At 43.5% G+C, this 15,556-nt stretch overlaps 1 protein-coding gene across 1 annotated transcript; it reads right to left on the reverse strand.

The window, feature by feature from the left end:
* Positions 1–6,559: 6,559 nt before the first annotated feature.
* On the reverse strand, positions 6,560–8,572 carry LOC136676402 (uncharacterized). The gene is made up of 3 exons (XM_066653395.1): positions 8,098–8,572; positions 7,880–7,948; positions 6,560–7,776 (listed from the first exon to the last, which is right to left on the reverse strand). Exons 1-3 carry the CDS (start codon positions 8,570–8,572, stop codon positions 6,560–6,562), a joined length of 1,761 nt encoding a protein of 586 aa, XP_066509492.1.
* Positions 8,573–15,556: the final 6,984 nt, after the last annotated feature.

Genomic DNA, 15,556 nt, shown 5'->3' on the forward strand with positions numbered 1-15,556 from the left:
TGTTTCTGCAGAAAAAAAAAACATGAAACATAATGTGTAAAATGGCCACGTAAAAGATAAATGCATTTATATCAAATAGACTCATAAAGCATAAACATCACTGTAATAACTGTGTTTAGTTTACCTAACTGTTGACACCCTGGACTTTATCATTATTGCTATCATTATTTTTAGAATAATAAACATGAACATTATCAAAGATCACATTACAAACATTTGATCTCGTTTGTTGATTTGTTCTCATGTAATACCTATAAATACATTTGCAAAAATGTTGGAAATTAACATGGCCCCTGATGCTTTTGAGAAGAATCTTTTCTCAAAAAGAGAAGTGTCCTCAACAATCAATATTCATCTGAACCAATATATAATTATTACACAGTGAACACACAGTGATGTTAGAACAGAGAACACTCCTCTCTTTCTGTAATAAAATGTAAACAGATTTACCAGTTCATTAAACACATCTATTGTGTAGTTTGTGAATTCACCTGGTGCCAGTGTGTAGTGGATAAACTACAGCCGTGAAAGAAGGGTCAAAAATAATGTTCAGAAACGCTGCCCTGAGGAAAAAATGAAAACATCTGATATCCTGGAAATATATCTATTATTTATCATTATTAGAAACTGTTAAATATTAAAAAAATTGTTCAACCTCTAGATGTTATTTTTATTGCTTAAGTTATTTTGTGAAAGCCACCGTTTCACTTGTAGATGGTCCACCTTGTAGCTGCAAGGTCAGAGACAGTAGCACATCTGTTACTGAACAATTTGTGTTGTCATCCTCTAGTCACAGGACACAGGACGCTGACCACAGAGCACTGCTGAATATTATTTCTGTGGCCCTGCATAGTGTTAGTCCCCCTTCTACTCTGTTCTTCACTGGTCAGGACCTCCACAGAGCAGGTATGATTTCTGTGGTGGATCATTCTCTGTGCTGCAGTGACACTGATGTGGTGGTGGTGTGTTAGTGTGTGTGGTGCTGTTATAAGTGCTGTGGTTGTAGAACTATAAAGTGCTACTGTACGGTCAGTGGAGCTCAGAGAATGGACAGTGAATATAGAAACAATGAGGTGATCTTAATGGTGTAATCTCACATTCTCTTAACATCAGACAACAACTGATTCAATTAAGAATTTTTATTTAAAGTATTTTAAAAGAATTTGTATTAAAATATTTTATTCTGTTTGATTTTCAGAAAAAATTACAGATGTTTGTAACAAATTGAATAATCATTTACAGATTACAGTTCTGCTCAAATGTGTTTCTCAATCTTCATTTTCTGATAGAACAGGAACAAATGTTGTGAGACGTCACATTAATCACAACTCCTAAGTGTCCTTAGTCATAAAGTCATCAATTATGAACTCATCATAAAGTTTCTGGTTAAAGATTTTCATCTGCCTCTTCCACATTCACAAACTGAAACACATTTACAGACTGACTTCACAAGAAAGGAACAGATTTAACCGACTTGACTCAAGCTGGACTCTATGTAGACAGAGCCTCTATCATTGCTACTCTGGGCTCAGCTCTGCAGAAACTGCACTATGTAATTCTTAGTGGAGGGTAGGGAACCACCACCCCCTCTCCACTGATTTCAGTACAGTGCTATACATATAAATTATTCTTGGAGGAGCCCCTGGAGAAAAAAAAACATCTTATTTAGTATTCACTTAAATTATCTTTTCATTTGCATATTTTTCTAAGCAGCATTTGTGTAGATGTGATCTGGACCTAAGCAGTCCCTCTTCTGCATCCTGCCACCACACAATATCTACACGCAGCAGCACTGAAGCTCTAAATCCAGGCTGGAAAGCAGTGACACTCTTTGATTGAGTGGGAGAGAGCATTTGTCTTAATAAAACTGTCTCTCTTTCCACAAGCTTGCACTTTGAAATCATATCTCTATGACAACAAGTGTGGTGGAACTCTCCCCTGCTCCTCCGGTCTCCTCGTCCTGTGCAAGACCAGGAACACCCCCCTGTTGATGATTGGCTGGAGTAATGTTTTAATGTTCAGTCCAAACCACTTTGTGTTTCCCATCTTTAGGCTTAGGCTTTTTAGAAGGTCACTTCATTACTCCTCTACACTGAGTTCACACGCTCCTCCTGATGCCCCTCTCTCCATAATCATCACAATAAATAGAATAAATGCCTTTGTGCACAACTGAATATAATTGTTTCATCAGTGAAATTAATCTTTACACCTCCGAGATTCCTTTAGACCCTGAGGAATCCTTAATCTTTTCTCACAGTGGCTTGGTTCAAACGGCAGGGCAGGTTTGGTTTCTACTCATTTCTGATTTGAGGAAGAGGGATTTTTCTGTAGTCTGAAAAGCAAAACTAAACCTGAGCCACATTTATAGGTGGTTTAATATCCGATTCAAATCTGTTTTCTGGACAGGTGACTGAGTTTCACTGTGGAAAGTGGATTTTGTGTGTGTTTTACCATCATGTGACATCCCTACACACTGAGGAAACCCCACCTTTATCTAAAATTCTGAATAATCTTGGAGAGGTTGTTGACCCATGGAAACTTCATAAACACTTTTAGTAACACAGCCTAATATGTACCTTTTCTATAAAAAAAAACACTGTTATTGTCACATCTTGACACTTTCTGGTTTGTTTTCCCCTTTCTATTTGGCTCTCTCTTCGCTGTTTTCCTGTCTCTGCACATGGCTTTGTTTATGTTCATTCTCTGCCTTTGTCCCGCCTATGTTCCGCCTTCTTTTCCCTCGTTATCTGTGTCAGGTGTGTCTAGTTAAGTTCGTTTATTTAAGCCCTCTTCCCTCACTTCCTGTGGTCGGTCATTTTGATTTTGTTTCTCTGTTTGATTTTGTCTGTTTGTTTGTTTGCTTGTTTCACGCTCATGGTTCTTCGTATTGTTTTCTCGTTTCTCGTTTCTCTAGCTTGCCCTGTTTCCTGCTCTTCCCCATGTTTATAAGTAATGTTATTTCGTATCCCTCGTCTAGTTCGTTTGTTCTGTTTGTTCTTCATTAAATGTTCTGTGTTGTAGCGAGTGTGTCCGCTTCCTTAAAATCTACTCCTCACGTCCCCGCTCCTGACAGAATGACCGATCAAAAGATGGACACAGCTAGCACGGACTACCCATTTAGGAGAGGTGTAAGTCGCCGGACTCCGTTCCGCACAGGCCACAAAGATCCCGTGGAGGAGGCGTTAAGAGCGGCTTCGGAGTGGAGTCAACGGCTGCAGCGCATGCCCGGTGCGGTTCCTTTTCCCCGAACAGAAGACTCGATTCATTAATCGAGTAATTGCTCCAGCGGGAATCGACGGAGCCGAAGGAGAAAGCAGGCTGGAGTCTCCCCTTTGCTGGAGGATTATCCCCTCAGGTCCGGGGAAATTCTTGGGGGGGGGCCGCGCCTGTCTCCTTGAGCGCAACGCCTACGGCCGCGCCTGTCTCCTTGAGCGCAACGCCTACGGCCGCGCCTGTCTCCTTGAGCGCAACGTCTACGGCCGCGACCCCAGTTCCTAAGCACCGCTCTGCGCTCACTCCTGACCTCCAGGAGAAGCTTACAGGCCTCATGGCACGCCTGGAGCTCTCCTTGAAGGCGGCGTCCGCCTCTCCTGTCTTCGAAAGAGCGACGCCCGCCTCTTCTGTTTCCGTGGACGATGTCGCAGCTTCTTCTGCCTCCGTGGATGACGTCGCAGATCCCTCTGCCTCCGTGAACGTCGTCGCAGATCCCTCTGCCTCCGTGGACGACGTCGCAGATTCCTCTGCCTCCGTGGACGTCGTGTCACTTTCTCCAGTCTCCGTGGACGACGTCGCAGATTCATCTGCCTCCGTGGACGTCGTCGCAGTTTCTCATGTCTCCGTGGACGACGTCGCAGATTCATCTGCCTCCGTGGACGTCGCCGCTGTTTCTCCTGTCTCCGTGAACGTCGTCGCAGCTTCTTCTGCCTCCGTGGACGACGTCGCAGTTCCGTCTGCCTCCGTGGACGACGTCGCAGTTCCGCCTGCCTCAGTGGACGTCGTCGCAGTTCCGCCTGCCTCAGTGGACGTCGTCGCAGTTCCGCCTGCCTCAGTGGACGTCACTGCAGGTTCCCCTGTCTCCGTGGACGACGTCGCAGTTCCGTCTGCCTGCGTGGACGACGTCGCAGTTCCGTCTGCCTCAGTGGACGACGTCGCAGTTTCGCCTGCCTCAGTGGATGTCGTCGCAGTTCCGCCTGCCTCCGTGGACGTCGTCGCAGTTCCGCCTGCCTCCGTGGACGTCGTCGCAGTTCCGCCTGCCTCCGTGGACGTCGTCGCAGTTCCGCCTGCCTCCGTGGACGTCGTCGCAGTTCCGCCTGCCTCAGTGGACGTCGTCGCAGTTCCGCCTGCCTCAGTGGACGTCACTGCAGGTTCCCCTGTCTCCGTGGACATCGTCGCAGGGTCTCCAGCCTCCATGGGTGCGGCTCCCTCAGCCGCTCCTCTGCTCGTGAAAGCGGCGCAGCCAGCCGTTCCCTTGCCCGAGACTGTGGCTACGGCCGCTCCTGGTCAAACCCGTAAGACGGCCCCAAGGACTTTGGGGTCGATTCCCAGAACTGTACCCAGGCTGGTTCATCAGACTTCTCAACAGACACATGCCAGTCCTGGGTACCACCCACCTGTTGTTTTTGTCCCTGTATCTATCCCTGTTCTGATTCCTGTTTCTCTTCTTGTCCCTGTGCCTGTGTCTGTTTTTGTTTCTGTTCCGGTCCCTGTCACCGTGTTCGTTTCTATCCCTGTTAATGTAATGGTCCCTGTTCCCTTGCCTCAAGTCCAGTTTCCTAACTCTTTCCAGTCACCAGTTAGATCCTCTGTCCAGTCTCATGTCCAGTTCCCTGTTAGTCCTCTTCAGTCCTCTGTCCAGTCTAAATGTCAGTACCCTGTTTCTACTCCTGTTCTATCTCAGTCCCCGTTCAATTTCCAATATAACTTCCAGCACCCTGTATTATCACGAGTCCCGTCCCCTCTTTCTACTTCTGTCCGATGTCCGTTTAAAGTCTAGTTCCTTGTTCCCTTTTCCATCCTGAGTCTTTTCTAGTTTCGTTTTTTTTTTTGTCTTGTTCTTCTGGCCCCCTCCTGCGCCAGCTCCTGGAGAGTCTCGTTTTTCGCGCTCCGGGAGTTGCGCGTCTTGGGGGGGGCGTCTGTCACATCTTGACACTTTCTGGTTTGTTTTCCCCTTTCTATTTGGCTCTCTCTTCGCTGTTTTCCTGTCTCTGCACATGGCTTTGTTTATGTTCATTCTCCGCCTTTGTCCTGCCTATGTTCCGCCTTCTTTTCCCTCGTTATCTGTGTCAGGTGTGTCTAGTTAAGTTCGTTTATTTAAGCCCTCTTCCCTCACTTCCTGTGATCGGTCATTTTTATTTTGTTTCTCTGTTTGATTTTGTCTGTTTGTTTGTTTGCTTGTTTCACGCTCATGGTTCTTCGTATTGTTTTCTCGTTTCTCGTTTCTCTAGCTTGCCCTGTTTCCTGCTCTTCCCCATGTTTATAAGTAATGTTATTTCGTATCCCTCGTCTAGTTCGTTTGTTCTGTTTGTTCTTCATTAAATGTTCTGTGTTGTAGCGAGTGTGTCCGCTTCCTTAAAATCTACTCCTCATGTCCCCGCTCCTGACAGTTATTTACCACCACAAATACCTGAGCTAAAGATAAGTAGCCCACCCTGGTCAGAAGACCCTCCACACCCTCACAAAAAAAAAAAAAAAAAAAAAATTAATCTTTTAAAGGCGATGATCACAATTTCCTTTTGTTTGTTTCCTCACTGGTCTGTTTGTGTGCTGTCTGGTGTTTGTACACATCCCTGGCTAGGTAACTGGAACAAAAAAAGTCTCTTATCTCGGTCTGAAATGGTTCAGGAGCCCACTGCCGTTCAGGCACAACAGAGAAACAGCATCTGGAGGCATTGGACAGTGGGGAGTATAAAAATATTTAAATGAAATTAAACATGAATAGGATGTTGCTTTATTCCTGCTCCATATGTGGGTAATATTGACTTATTTTTGGTTTCAGACGCATAACAAAGTCGAACCGACTCCAAATTCTGGAGAGTGCTTACTGCATGAAAGTAAACACAGACCGAAAGTGATACACATGTAACAACTTGAGTTACAAATGAGTTTCTGTGATAATTCAAACAGTGAATAAAGGTGTACAGACAAGTTAAACTTCGACTACAAACAAGCTACAGTCACTTCTGACTCAAACACACTGTTCCACCTTAAAAGACACAGAGCTTCTGAATGAACACAAACAGCAGGGGGAGTTTGTTTTGCTGTGAGAACTGTAGATCTCTAGAATTGTAAAAGTTGTCTTTAAGTTTCCTCACCCCAGGACCACACATTCTCACCAGTTGCTGCTCTTTGAGCAGGTCCAGATCTCTTGGTTAACTTTAGTGCACACAGTGATTTCAGCAACAAACACGACAAAGACCACCTCCCTTTTCTGTTGTTGTCTATTTCTAAAGAACTCAGAACCATGAACACAATTGGCACTTAAATAAAGAGTAAATAAACAATAATTCACTGTCTGTTATCAATGTGATGATTTGTTTCATTTTCCCAGGTACTGCTCCTCTTAACACCTCCACAGTTGCCTCGTTATAACAACAACTGATGTGGCTATGCACGCACATGCAACTGCGGTCCTAAAATACTGATCAGATTTGGGCCCTTGAGTCTTGCAGTTCGGACACTCCGCCTTTGACTTTGAAGCTAAAATATTTCTCCGGATTTCTGGCAGCAGGATCTTCATTAAGTTTCTCTCTGCTTCAGCTCTGGCTTCTCCTTCATACGTCTCCATGATCTCCTCCATCTCCTGTCTGTGTCTCTCCTCCATCTCACACCTGTCTCTCTCTCTCTTCTCTTTCAGTCTCTTCACCTTTTCTGCCATTTCTGTCCTTCGCTCTAACTCTCTCTCCAGCTCTCGTTCCAGTCCTCTCCTTTTCTCTTCATCCCTCTCTTCTTTCATTCTTCTCTCTAGGTCAGTTGTTCGGTCGTTAAGTTGTTTTATCTCTCTTTCGTGCTCTTGTACTGCTCCCTCTATCCTTCTCAGAGAGTTCTGCAGCTCCTTTTCATGTTTTTCCTTCATTTTTCTCTCTTCTTTCACCCTCTTTTCCTCCATTTCTTTCATGATCTTTGTCTCCATTGCTCTGATCTGAGCTTCTGTCTCCAGGTAGATCTCAGTGCTGTAGAACTCCTCTCTGTTTCCTTCCACCATCTTCTCGATCTTCTCCAGCAGCTCTGAGACCTGAGACCCCTCTCCACTCTCCTTAATGTTGAGACAGTGAAACCTGTTCCCACATTTCTCCACAAGGCTCTGGACCTCCTGGTTTCCTGACTGGACAAACTCTTCAGTCTTCTTCTCTTGGTCTTCATCAGTGACGGTGAAGAGGATCATGGTGTTCCTCCAGCATCTCTCTCCAAACATCTCCTCCATTTTCTGCAGCATGTCTCTCTCCTCTCCTGAGGTCTGCTTCACTGGTATGACTAGGAGGAAGGCGTGGGGTCCTGGGGCCGACAGACGGACACAGATCCCCACGTCCTGTCTCAGCTCGTCCAGAGAGAGTCCAGGACTGAAATAGTCAGGAGTGTCCACCACAGTCCCCTGCCTCCCAGCCACCTGGCCCTGTCTGCTCTCACTCTGCTGCCTCACTGTAGAAGCTCCAGCCCTGCTCCTCTCCTCTCGGCCCAGGAGCCTGTTTCCTGCTGCACTCTTCCCACTTCCAGTCCTCCCCAGCAGAACCAGCCTCAGCTCTGATACACCACCAGACTCTGGAGGAGACTCTCCACTCACTGCAGATCAACAAGAATGAAGGGGTTCATTTATTACTGAGTGTGAGAGAATGGTCTGTCTAGAGAAATATTTCAGAAACTATATGAATGTGTGATTATTTACTGTGTGGAGGAAGTCCTTCTTTACTGTTTCTCCTCCTGAGTGGAGCTGGGTCTGGAGTCTCTTCACTGACTGAGAAACCACAGAACCACAATAAACACACGTTCTTAAAGAGAGTTTGTGGAGAGTTACATTAAACACAGACAGTGTGTGATAATAAAAAAAAATACTCTGAAAATAAAATGCAAAAATTATTGTAAGGGACCTGGTCAGTTACTTACAGTGTGGAGGAATCCCCTCCTTGCTGTTTCTCCTCCTGACTGGAACTGATGATGGAGAGTGTGTTTTTTCCTGCAGCTGCTTGTTTCTCTCCTCTAGAAGTCTCTCTTTCTCTTTAACCTGCTCCTCTCTCTCCATTAGCTGTGTGTGTATCTCACTTACAATCCTCCACTTCTCTTCGAGCTGTTTGTCTTTTTCACTCACTTCAGTTTTCTGTTCTTCCAGTTGGATCTTCATCTTCTGGAGTGTGCTGCTCTTTTCCTGCAGCTCCTTTCTCTGTGTCTCTATGTGATTTTTACAGCTGTCCACCTCTTTCACTGTGTCCTCCAGTAGAGACTCTTTCTCTCTCAGCAGTTTCCTCACATTCTCCAGCTCTGTGTCTTTCTCCTCCAGCATCTTGTTCTTCATCTGAAGTGTCTCTGCGTTATTTGTCAGACGTATTTCCTTCTCTTGGAGCTGTTTGTCTTTTTCTGTCATTTCTCTCCTTTAGAAGATTCTTTTTATCTTTTAGAACGATGTTCAGTCCTTGTATCTCTGTGAGAAACACATTTAATAGGCATGAATCAATACCTTTTGTTATAACCAAATATTAGTGTTTTTCTTTGCTGATACCGATTCCTACTCAGAATGTAGCAACCATGAGCATCATGGAATTGAGCAGATGTTAGTACAAAGAACTGAAAGAGTTAGAGTTCATTTGTTTCATGCAGCATGCTTGTAAAATGTTTTTGCACAACATTGGGCTTCTTTGGTAAAGCAGTTGTATGATAATGGCTGGGAATTTCATACTTTACATTTACATTTATGCATTTGGCAGACGCTTTTATCCAAAGCGACTTACAAAAGAGGATCTAACATTCGAACTACAACACAATTTATACAAAATACCTTACATTAAGTGCACTATGCCAGGAAGTAATAAGTGCATTAAAGAAAGACATTTAGTGCAAAAGATACTCTCAGAAGAGCTTGGTTTTCAATGATTTCTTGAATGCAGAGAGGGTTTCTGTTGCTCTGATAGTGCTTGGAAGCTCGTTCCACCAGCGTGGTACCAGAGATAAGAATAGCCTCAACTGACCTGTACAGGGGGTTGGTCATGTTAGTTGGCGCTCCTTTGAGGAACGGTGAGGGCGGGCGCTAACGTATGGTTTTAAGAGTCTATTGAGGTAGATGGGAGCAGAACCAGTGAACACTCCGAAGGCCATCATTAAATTTGATGCGAGCAGCTAAGGGTAGCCAATGCAGCTCAACTAATAGGGGCGTGACATGTGCTCTTTTTGGTTGGTTGAGGACCAGGCCTGCTGCAGCATTCTGGATCATCTGTAGCAGTCTCACAGCACAGGCCAGAAGACCTGTCAGGAGGGCGTTGCAATAGTCTAGACGGGAGATTACTAACGTCTGAACGAGGAGCTGTGTTGTATGTTGAGTTAGGTATGACCTAATCTTCCTTATGTTGAATAGCGAGAAGCGGCACGATCGAGCTACAGCGGTAACGTGATCTGCGAAGGTCAGCTGGTCATCAACCATGACACCTAGGTTTCTTACAACCTTGGTGGGAGCCACTGGTAGGGACTCTAGCTTGATGCTGATGTTGTGGAGAATAGCTTGCTTGGCTGGGAGGACCAGTAGTTCAGTTTTGGATAAATTCAATTGGAGGTGATGTTCCTTCATCCATGTAGATATGTCAGAGAGACAGTCAGAGATTCGAGTTGCCACTGAAGTGTCTCCTGGAGGAAAGGATAAATAGAGCTGTGTGTCATCTGCATAGCAGTGATAGGAGAAGCCGTGCGAATGTATGATTGGGCCTAGAGAGGTGGTGTACAAGGCAAAGAGGAGGGGTCCCAGCACTGAGCCTTGGGGGTGAGGTGGTGTCGCGCTGATGTTTGTCCAAGCCATGACACACTGAAGGATCGTCCAGTGAGATAAGACTCAAACCAGGAGAGTGCATTGTTCTTGAAGCCCATGTCAGTAAGTTTGTTTAGTAAGATGTGGTGGTTGACCGTATCAAATGCTGCTGATAGGTCGAGCAGAATGAGAACTGAGGACTGACCTTTTGCTTTGGCCTCTCTTTAAGAGCTTCCATTATTGACAGAAGTGCAGTTTCCGTCGAGTGGCCGCTCTTGAAGCCGGATTGGTTAGAGTCAAGAAGGTTATGTTGGGAGAGGAATTTTGTTGCCTGCTTAAAGACAGCTCTTTCAATGATTTTAGACAGGAAGGGGAGGAGAGAGACTGGTCGGTAGTTCTCTACTATAGAAGGAGCAAGAGAAGGTTTTTTGAGTAGAGGTCTTACTTGAGCTTGCTTGAAGGTGTTTGGAAATGTTCCAGAGGTTAATGAAGAATTGATTACATGAGTGGCTGCGGACACAATGGACGGGGCTATGGTTTGCAGTAGGGTGGTAGGAATGGGATCCAGTGGACAGGATGTGGGACGGTCACCTCTAAGAAGATTTGATACCTCGTCTTCTGTGAGAGGAGTGAAAGAAGGGAAGGAAGCAGTAGGTTTAGGAGGATTCGAAGGGGGAGCCGGAGGCTGTGTAGAAGGGTCAGAGGGGGGTCAGGGTCAGGCCCATACTTGGGCTCTAACACATTAAAGGAGCAATCTGTAATACTGACACCAAGCTTTTAAAATCTGAACTATAATACAGTTTCAAAACAGTGGAGAGAGCTGTCTACCTGCTCCCCCTCCTCCTCAAATGTGAAGCTCGAGCAGGTTGCCGGTTTGAGGAAAACTGAATGAAAAAGCAAAAGACGGGTTTAAGAAATTGGGCCGTAATAAGAAGAATGTGCCACAATCAACACATTTACACAGAAAAGTGTTCATCATTTCACTAAAACATCTATCTAAAAGTGAACAGGCGGCCGCCATTTCCCTGCATTTACAAGCTTTAACTGTCCAAGTCTGTAATCCACCTGAAATATTTAGACTAGACAAGGCTAGTGTTTGCATATCGATTTTCCTTTCCACCATAAATGTCGTTTAGGAGCCAGATCTTATCCACAATTTTTGTAGTCAAACAATTTGTTCCACGTTACATGTGACGGTTTACTAATGGTCCTAATGGCGTTCGCCAGGTTCTTGATCTGTTCCACCTTAAGAGTCGAAGATAGCGCTAAGTTTATAAACAAAACTCGCATTCCCATTTTATCCATTTAAATCACATGACCAAGTGCACATCTACCTACTAGAGAAACGCTTATATTTGCTACCAAGCTTGATTTCTCCATTCCACCTTAAAAAGGTGAATACACGAGGCTTTTCAAACACCATTTTACTCCTTAATTTGTTTAAACACACCACGGAGAAACACACATGAAGCTGCATCAATTTCTTTAAAAAAACAAACAAACAATTGTATTTACGCTTTTCAATAATGTTATTCACCTTCTTCTTTGTATAAAACACACAAAACACAGTCCTAACACCTTTCAAACGTCACTACGCCTCACTTTTTTGTGTAAAACACATATGGCCTTTACTCCTTTTAAGTGTGTACTGCTATATTTTTTTCAGAAATGATTTGCTGTTACCTGTTCAGGAGAAACGTAGCCAGCTCTGGCTCTGTTCTGTAGTGTTGCTGCTTGTAAACTGCCCCCACTTTTCAAACACAAAGCCAATATTTCCCCTCATTTCACTCCATCTCTGGTCATGGAGATTTTTAGAAGGGCACTGGGACTTTTTGGTTCCAGTAAAATATAACATTAAATATGTTCATTTGGTCATTTTAATGGGTGCGAGACACTGGTCACACTGTGGAGTCTAAAATTATTGGACAGAGGGCGAGATGACAGGCAAGACCTTTGAGTGCGGGATCATATGAGTTCCGCTCTGGACTGGCCACTTCTCAAAGAGAATATACTGCTTTAGCATTGCTGTAAGAGGCAGCAGTGTTTTAGCTTTGACAGTTTCCTTAATCTATGATCACACACCCTGGATATTTTATGACTAAGTAAGAGCTTCTGTTATTTGTCCAGACCTTGGGTTGTGAGCAGATAAATTTTTCTCTCCTAGAGAGAGTTGCTGCTGTATTGGTTGGTGGCATGTGCTTGATATTGTCGTATGGCACAGTTTGCAGTCTGCTTTGATTGGGTGACCATCATTACCTTTGCGTAGCAATACACATTTGTATTTGTATTGTTTTATTCAAAATGTTCAATTTAGCAAATAAACAAAAAATAAATATGTGCCTGAATATCTGAATATTCTAACTATGCTTTATGTAAAGGACATATTTAATTATTTACATTTAGAAAATAAAACATGATTTGAGCAGGGTGTGCAAACCTACATAGAAAATTAAAAGCAGAGCTCTGAGTGGTTTAATTTTGTACCTCTTTAATAATTCACCTGTCCTCAGCACAGATTCCTCCCTTTTCTCTCCATTTTCTGTGTCTCTGTAGAAAAAAAACTGAGTCAAATCAGTCTGTAGAGTCAAAATCAGAATCAAAAAGCAGACTGCCCAATATAGAGGTTATGCTGTGGTCAATGCCACATTCAATATTTTAAGGGAAAAAGGGTCATTTTTCTTCTTCTACTTTGAGTCTTCAGAATAAATAATCAGTCGTATGCTCTTGGGAAGAGAGCAACAGACCCACAAGTCTGAACCTGAAAAGAGGAAAGAAGACTAGCGCCACTTCTGCAGTGGCTAAGGATCATTCATTCATTCATTCATTATCTGTAACCGCTTATCCAGTTCAGGGTCGCGGTGGGCCCAGAGCCTACCTGGAATCATTGGGCGCAAGGCGGGAATACACCCTGGAGGGGGCGCCAGTCCTTCACAGGGTAACACACACACTCCCACACTCACACCTACGGACACTTGAGTCGCCAAACCACCTACCAATGTGTGTTTTTGGACAGTGGGAGGAAACCGGAGCACCCGGAGGAAACCCACGCGGAGACATGGGGAGAACACACCAACTCCTCACAGGTTCCTGGAGCTGTGTGACTGCGACACTACCTGCTGCGCCACCGTGCCGCCCTGGCTGGGCATTATCACTTTAACTCCTTTCACTTGTGAACTTCAGATACATTCCAGAGAAATGCTGTTGTATCAGGTCTGGAAATGTCCCAGAGATGTTCTTTGAAATATGTAGTGCACAACGGGAGATTTTCTGTATCAGACGCGTTTTAGCAGTGCAAATTTATTCGTGTGCTTTAGGCATGGGTCAGTGCCTGTGAAGGAAGTACTCAGTGAACATTAGAGGCTCTGTAGAGACTTTACATAAAGCTTGTAATAGGGCGCTAGCTGGACTAAGTCTGCATTAAATCTGGGACAAATGTTACAGGTGTTGGTGTTTACACATATAGCTCCTCCGGCTCAACTCTGGAACATTACTGGGTGGCTGTGCATGTGCGAAAGAGGCTTTAGAGAGCTCTGATCTGTGTTTATACTGTAATCACACTAACATCAAACACTGTGAAAGAGAAATGAACATAGTATGAACAAAGTATATTCTCTTCTGAACAACATGCCTTGCACATATTTATACGCTGTGTTTATATCCACAGATGATATTAACACAGATTATTATAAGATATTGTGCTCACCTGAGAAATGATGACTTTGGAACAGGTGGAGGCAGTGATTAGAGACAAAATAAGAACATCTAAAATCTACATAATAACACAAAGAGATTCACCTCTATGTTCTGTATCACATGAAGACGTTTAGAAGCTCCAGAGAACTGAAACTGACACCATCGGTTATAAACTTAAACATATAATAATAATACAGAGACATTTCTGCACTGTTTTGTAGTTAGAGAGATAAAAGTAAAGAGCACTAAAACCTCAGCTCCAGACTAAAGAGCTCAGAGTGTGAAATCTTGTGTGTAGTTTGAGACGTGCTGCTCTGGAGCTTTAGAGAACTTCTCCTGATGGGTTCCTCAGTAAGTCTGACTTTCTGATCGTCTGAATCCTGTTTGATTTCTTCACTTCACTCTTTAATAAACACATTCCCTCCATGTTTCAGCCGATCAGTCGCTTCTATTTCATTATTAAACAGTGTTTCCTTCATGGAACAGTATTAAATAGAAACACTGACATAAACACGTCTCTGCTGTTAAACACGTTGGGACATTATTCTGATTCTGTTAAAGGTGATCCGTCTAAAATATTCCGAACCACTCTCAGTATCAGTGTGTAGATCAGATATTTGTGTGTATGTGTGTGTTTTTTTAGATTAGATTCAACTTTATTGTCATTGTGCAGAGTACAAGTACAGGGCCAATGAAATGTAGTTAGCATCTAACCAGAAGTGCAATATATAACATTATTTACATAATTTACATAAAGTGCAGTTGTGATTATTTACATAAAGTGCAGTTGTGAAATGACATTATGATTATGGATTGTGATTAAAGTGCAGTTGTGATATGACATTGTGATTATGGAAGTTCAAAGAGCCGGCTCTTGTAAGTGAACGATGAGAGCCAGTTCCCGTCTAAGACCGAGCCAATTTTTTCTAAGGCTTGTCATTCAACCAATCAGAGAACAACAAGCAAGCTCCAACCCTCCAAGCTGAGACACTTGGTTTTCCTGAATGCCAATCTGCCTTCCAAAAAATATTGGCAGTTGTGGTTGTTTTAATCACTACCGTTGAATGCTGCTGTTTTGCACTTTGCAGAGTAATTGTTTATTTTATTACCCAGAAATGGATGATTATTTAATTTAATAATCTATTTTGTAATACCTACCTTTTGGGTTCCATTGCCTATATTTCAGAGTTTACAAGTGATTTTTTATTAAGGTGTTTAAATAAAAATTCAGTTATTTATACAATTGAATGTGAGTGCAATCAGTGAGTTATTACAAGACAGCCATAAAACAATTGGCCATTGCAACTCTATTTATTATTTTTAATGTTGAACAATAATATTTTGTCCATATAGTCATGTAAAATCTAGGTAATATTGTTCTGTACCAGTGGAAATAAGTGGTAAAACAAAGAGCCATTTAGGAGCCGAAAGAGCCGGCTCTTTATGAAGAGCCGAGCCAAAAGAGCCGGCTCCCCAAAAAGAGCCGAAATTCCCATCGCTAGTGTGTACACATTCGAAACCCTCAACACCTACTGAACAAGTCCGATTATGATATTTCCGCACCATAGGGCACATAACCATTTCTGCTGTTCTCCAAAACCATCAAGTTGTTAAAAGGTTTTAATCAAACTTTATTTAAATATTGGAATACCAGTAGTGATGTAAGGGAAGAATATTCTTTTGAACAGCTTTTCTGTTATTTACCTACAGGGGTTGGACAGTGAAACTGAAACACCTGGTTTTAGACCACAATAATTTATTAGTATGGTGTAGGGCCTCCTTTTGCGGCCAATACAGCGTCAGTTCGTCCTGGGAATGACATATACAAGTCCTGCACAGTGGTCAGAGGGATTTTAAGCCATTCTTCTTGCAGGAAAGTGGCCAGGTCACTACGTGATGCTGGTGGAGGAAAACGTTTCCTGA

The sequence above is a fragment of the Hoplias malabaricus genome, chromosome 2, assembly GCF_029633855.1.
Source record: "Hoplias malabaricus isolate fHopMal1 chromosome 2, fHopMal1.hap1, whole genome shotgun sequence".
Lineage (NCBI taxonomy): Eukaryota > Metazoa > Chordata > Actinopteri > Characiformes > Erythrinidae > Hoplias > Hoplias malabaricus.

Coding starts and splice junctions, on each gene's coding strand:
- LOC136676402 (XM_066653395.1), bottom strand. CDS start 8,572: ATGACAGAAAAAGACAAACAGCTCCAAGAGAAGGAAATACGTCTGACA. Junction 7,949..8,097: donor GGAGGGGATTCCTCCACACT/GTAAGTAACTGA, acceptor GTGGTTTCTCAG/TCAGTGAAGAGACTCCAGAC. Junction 7,777..7,879: donor AGAAGGACTTCCTCCACACA/GTAAATAATCAC, acceptor GTTGATCTGCAG/TGAGTGGAGAGTCTCCTCCA.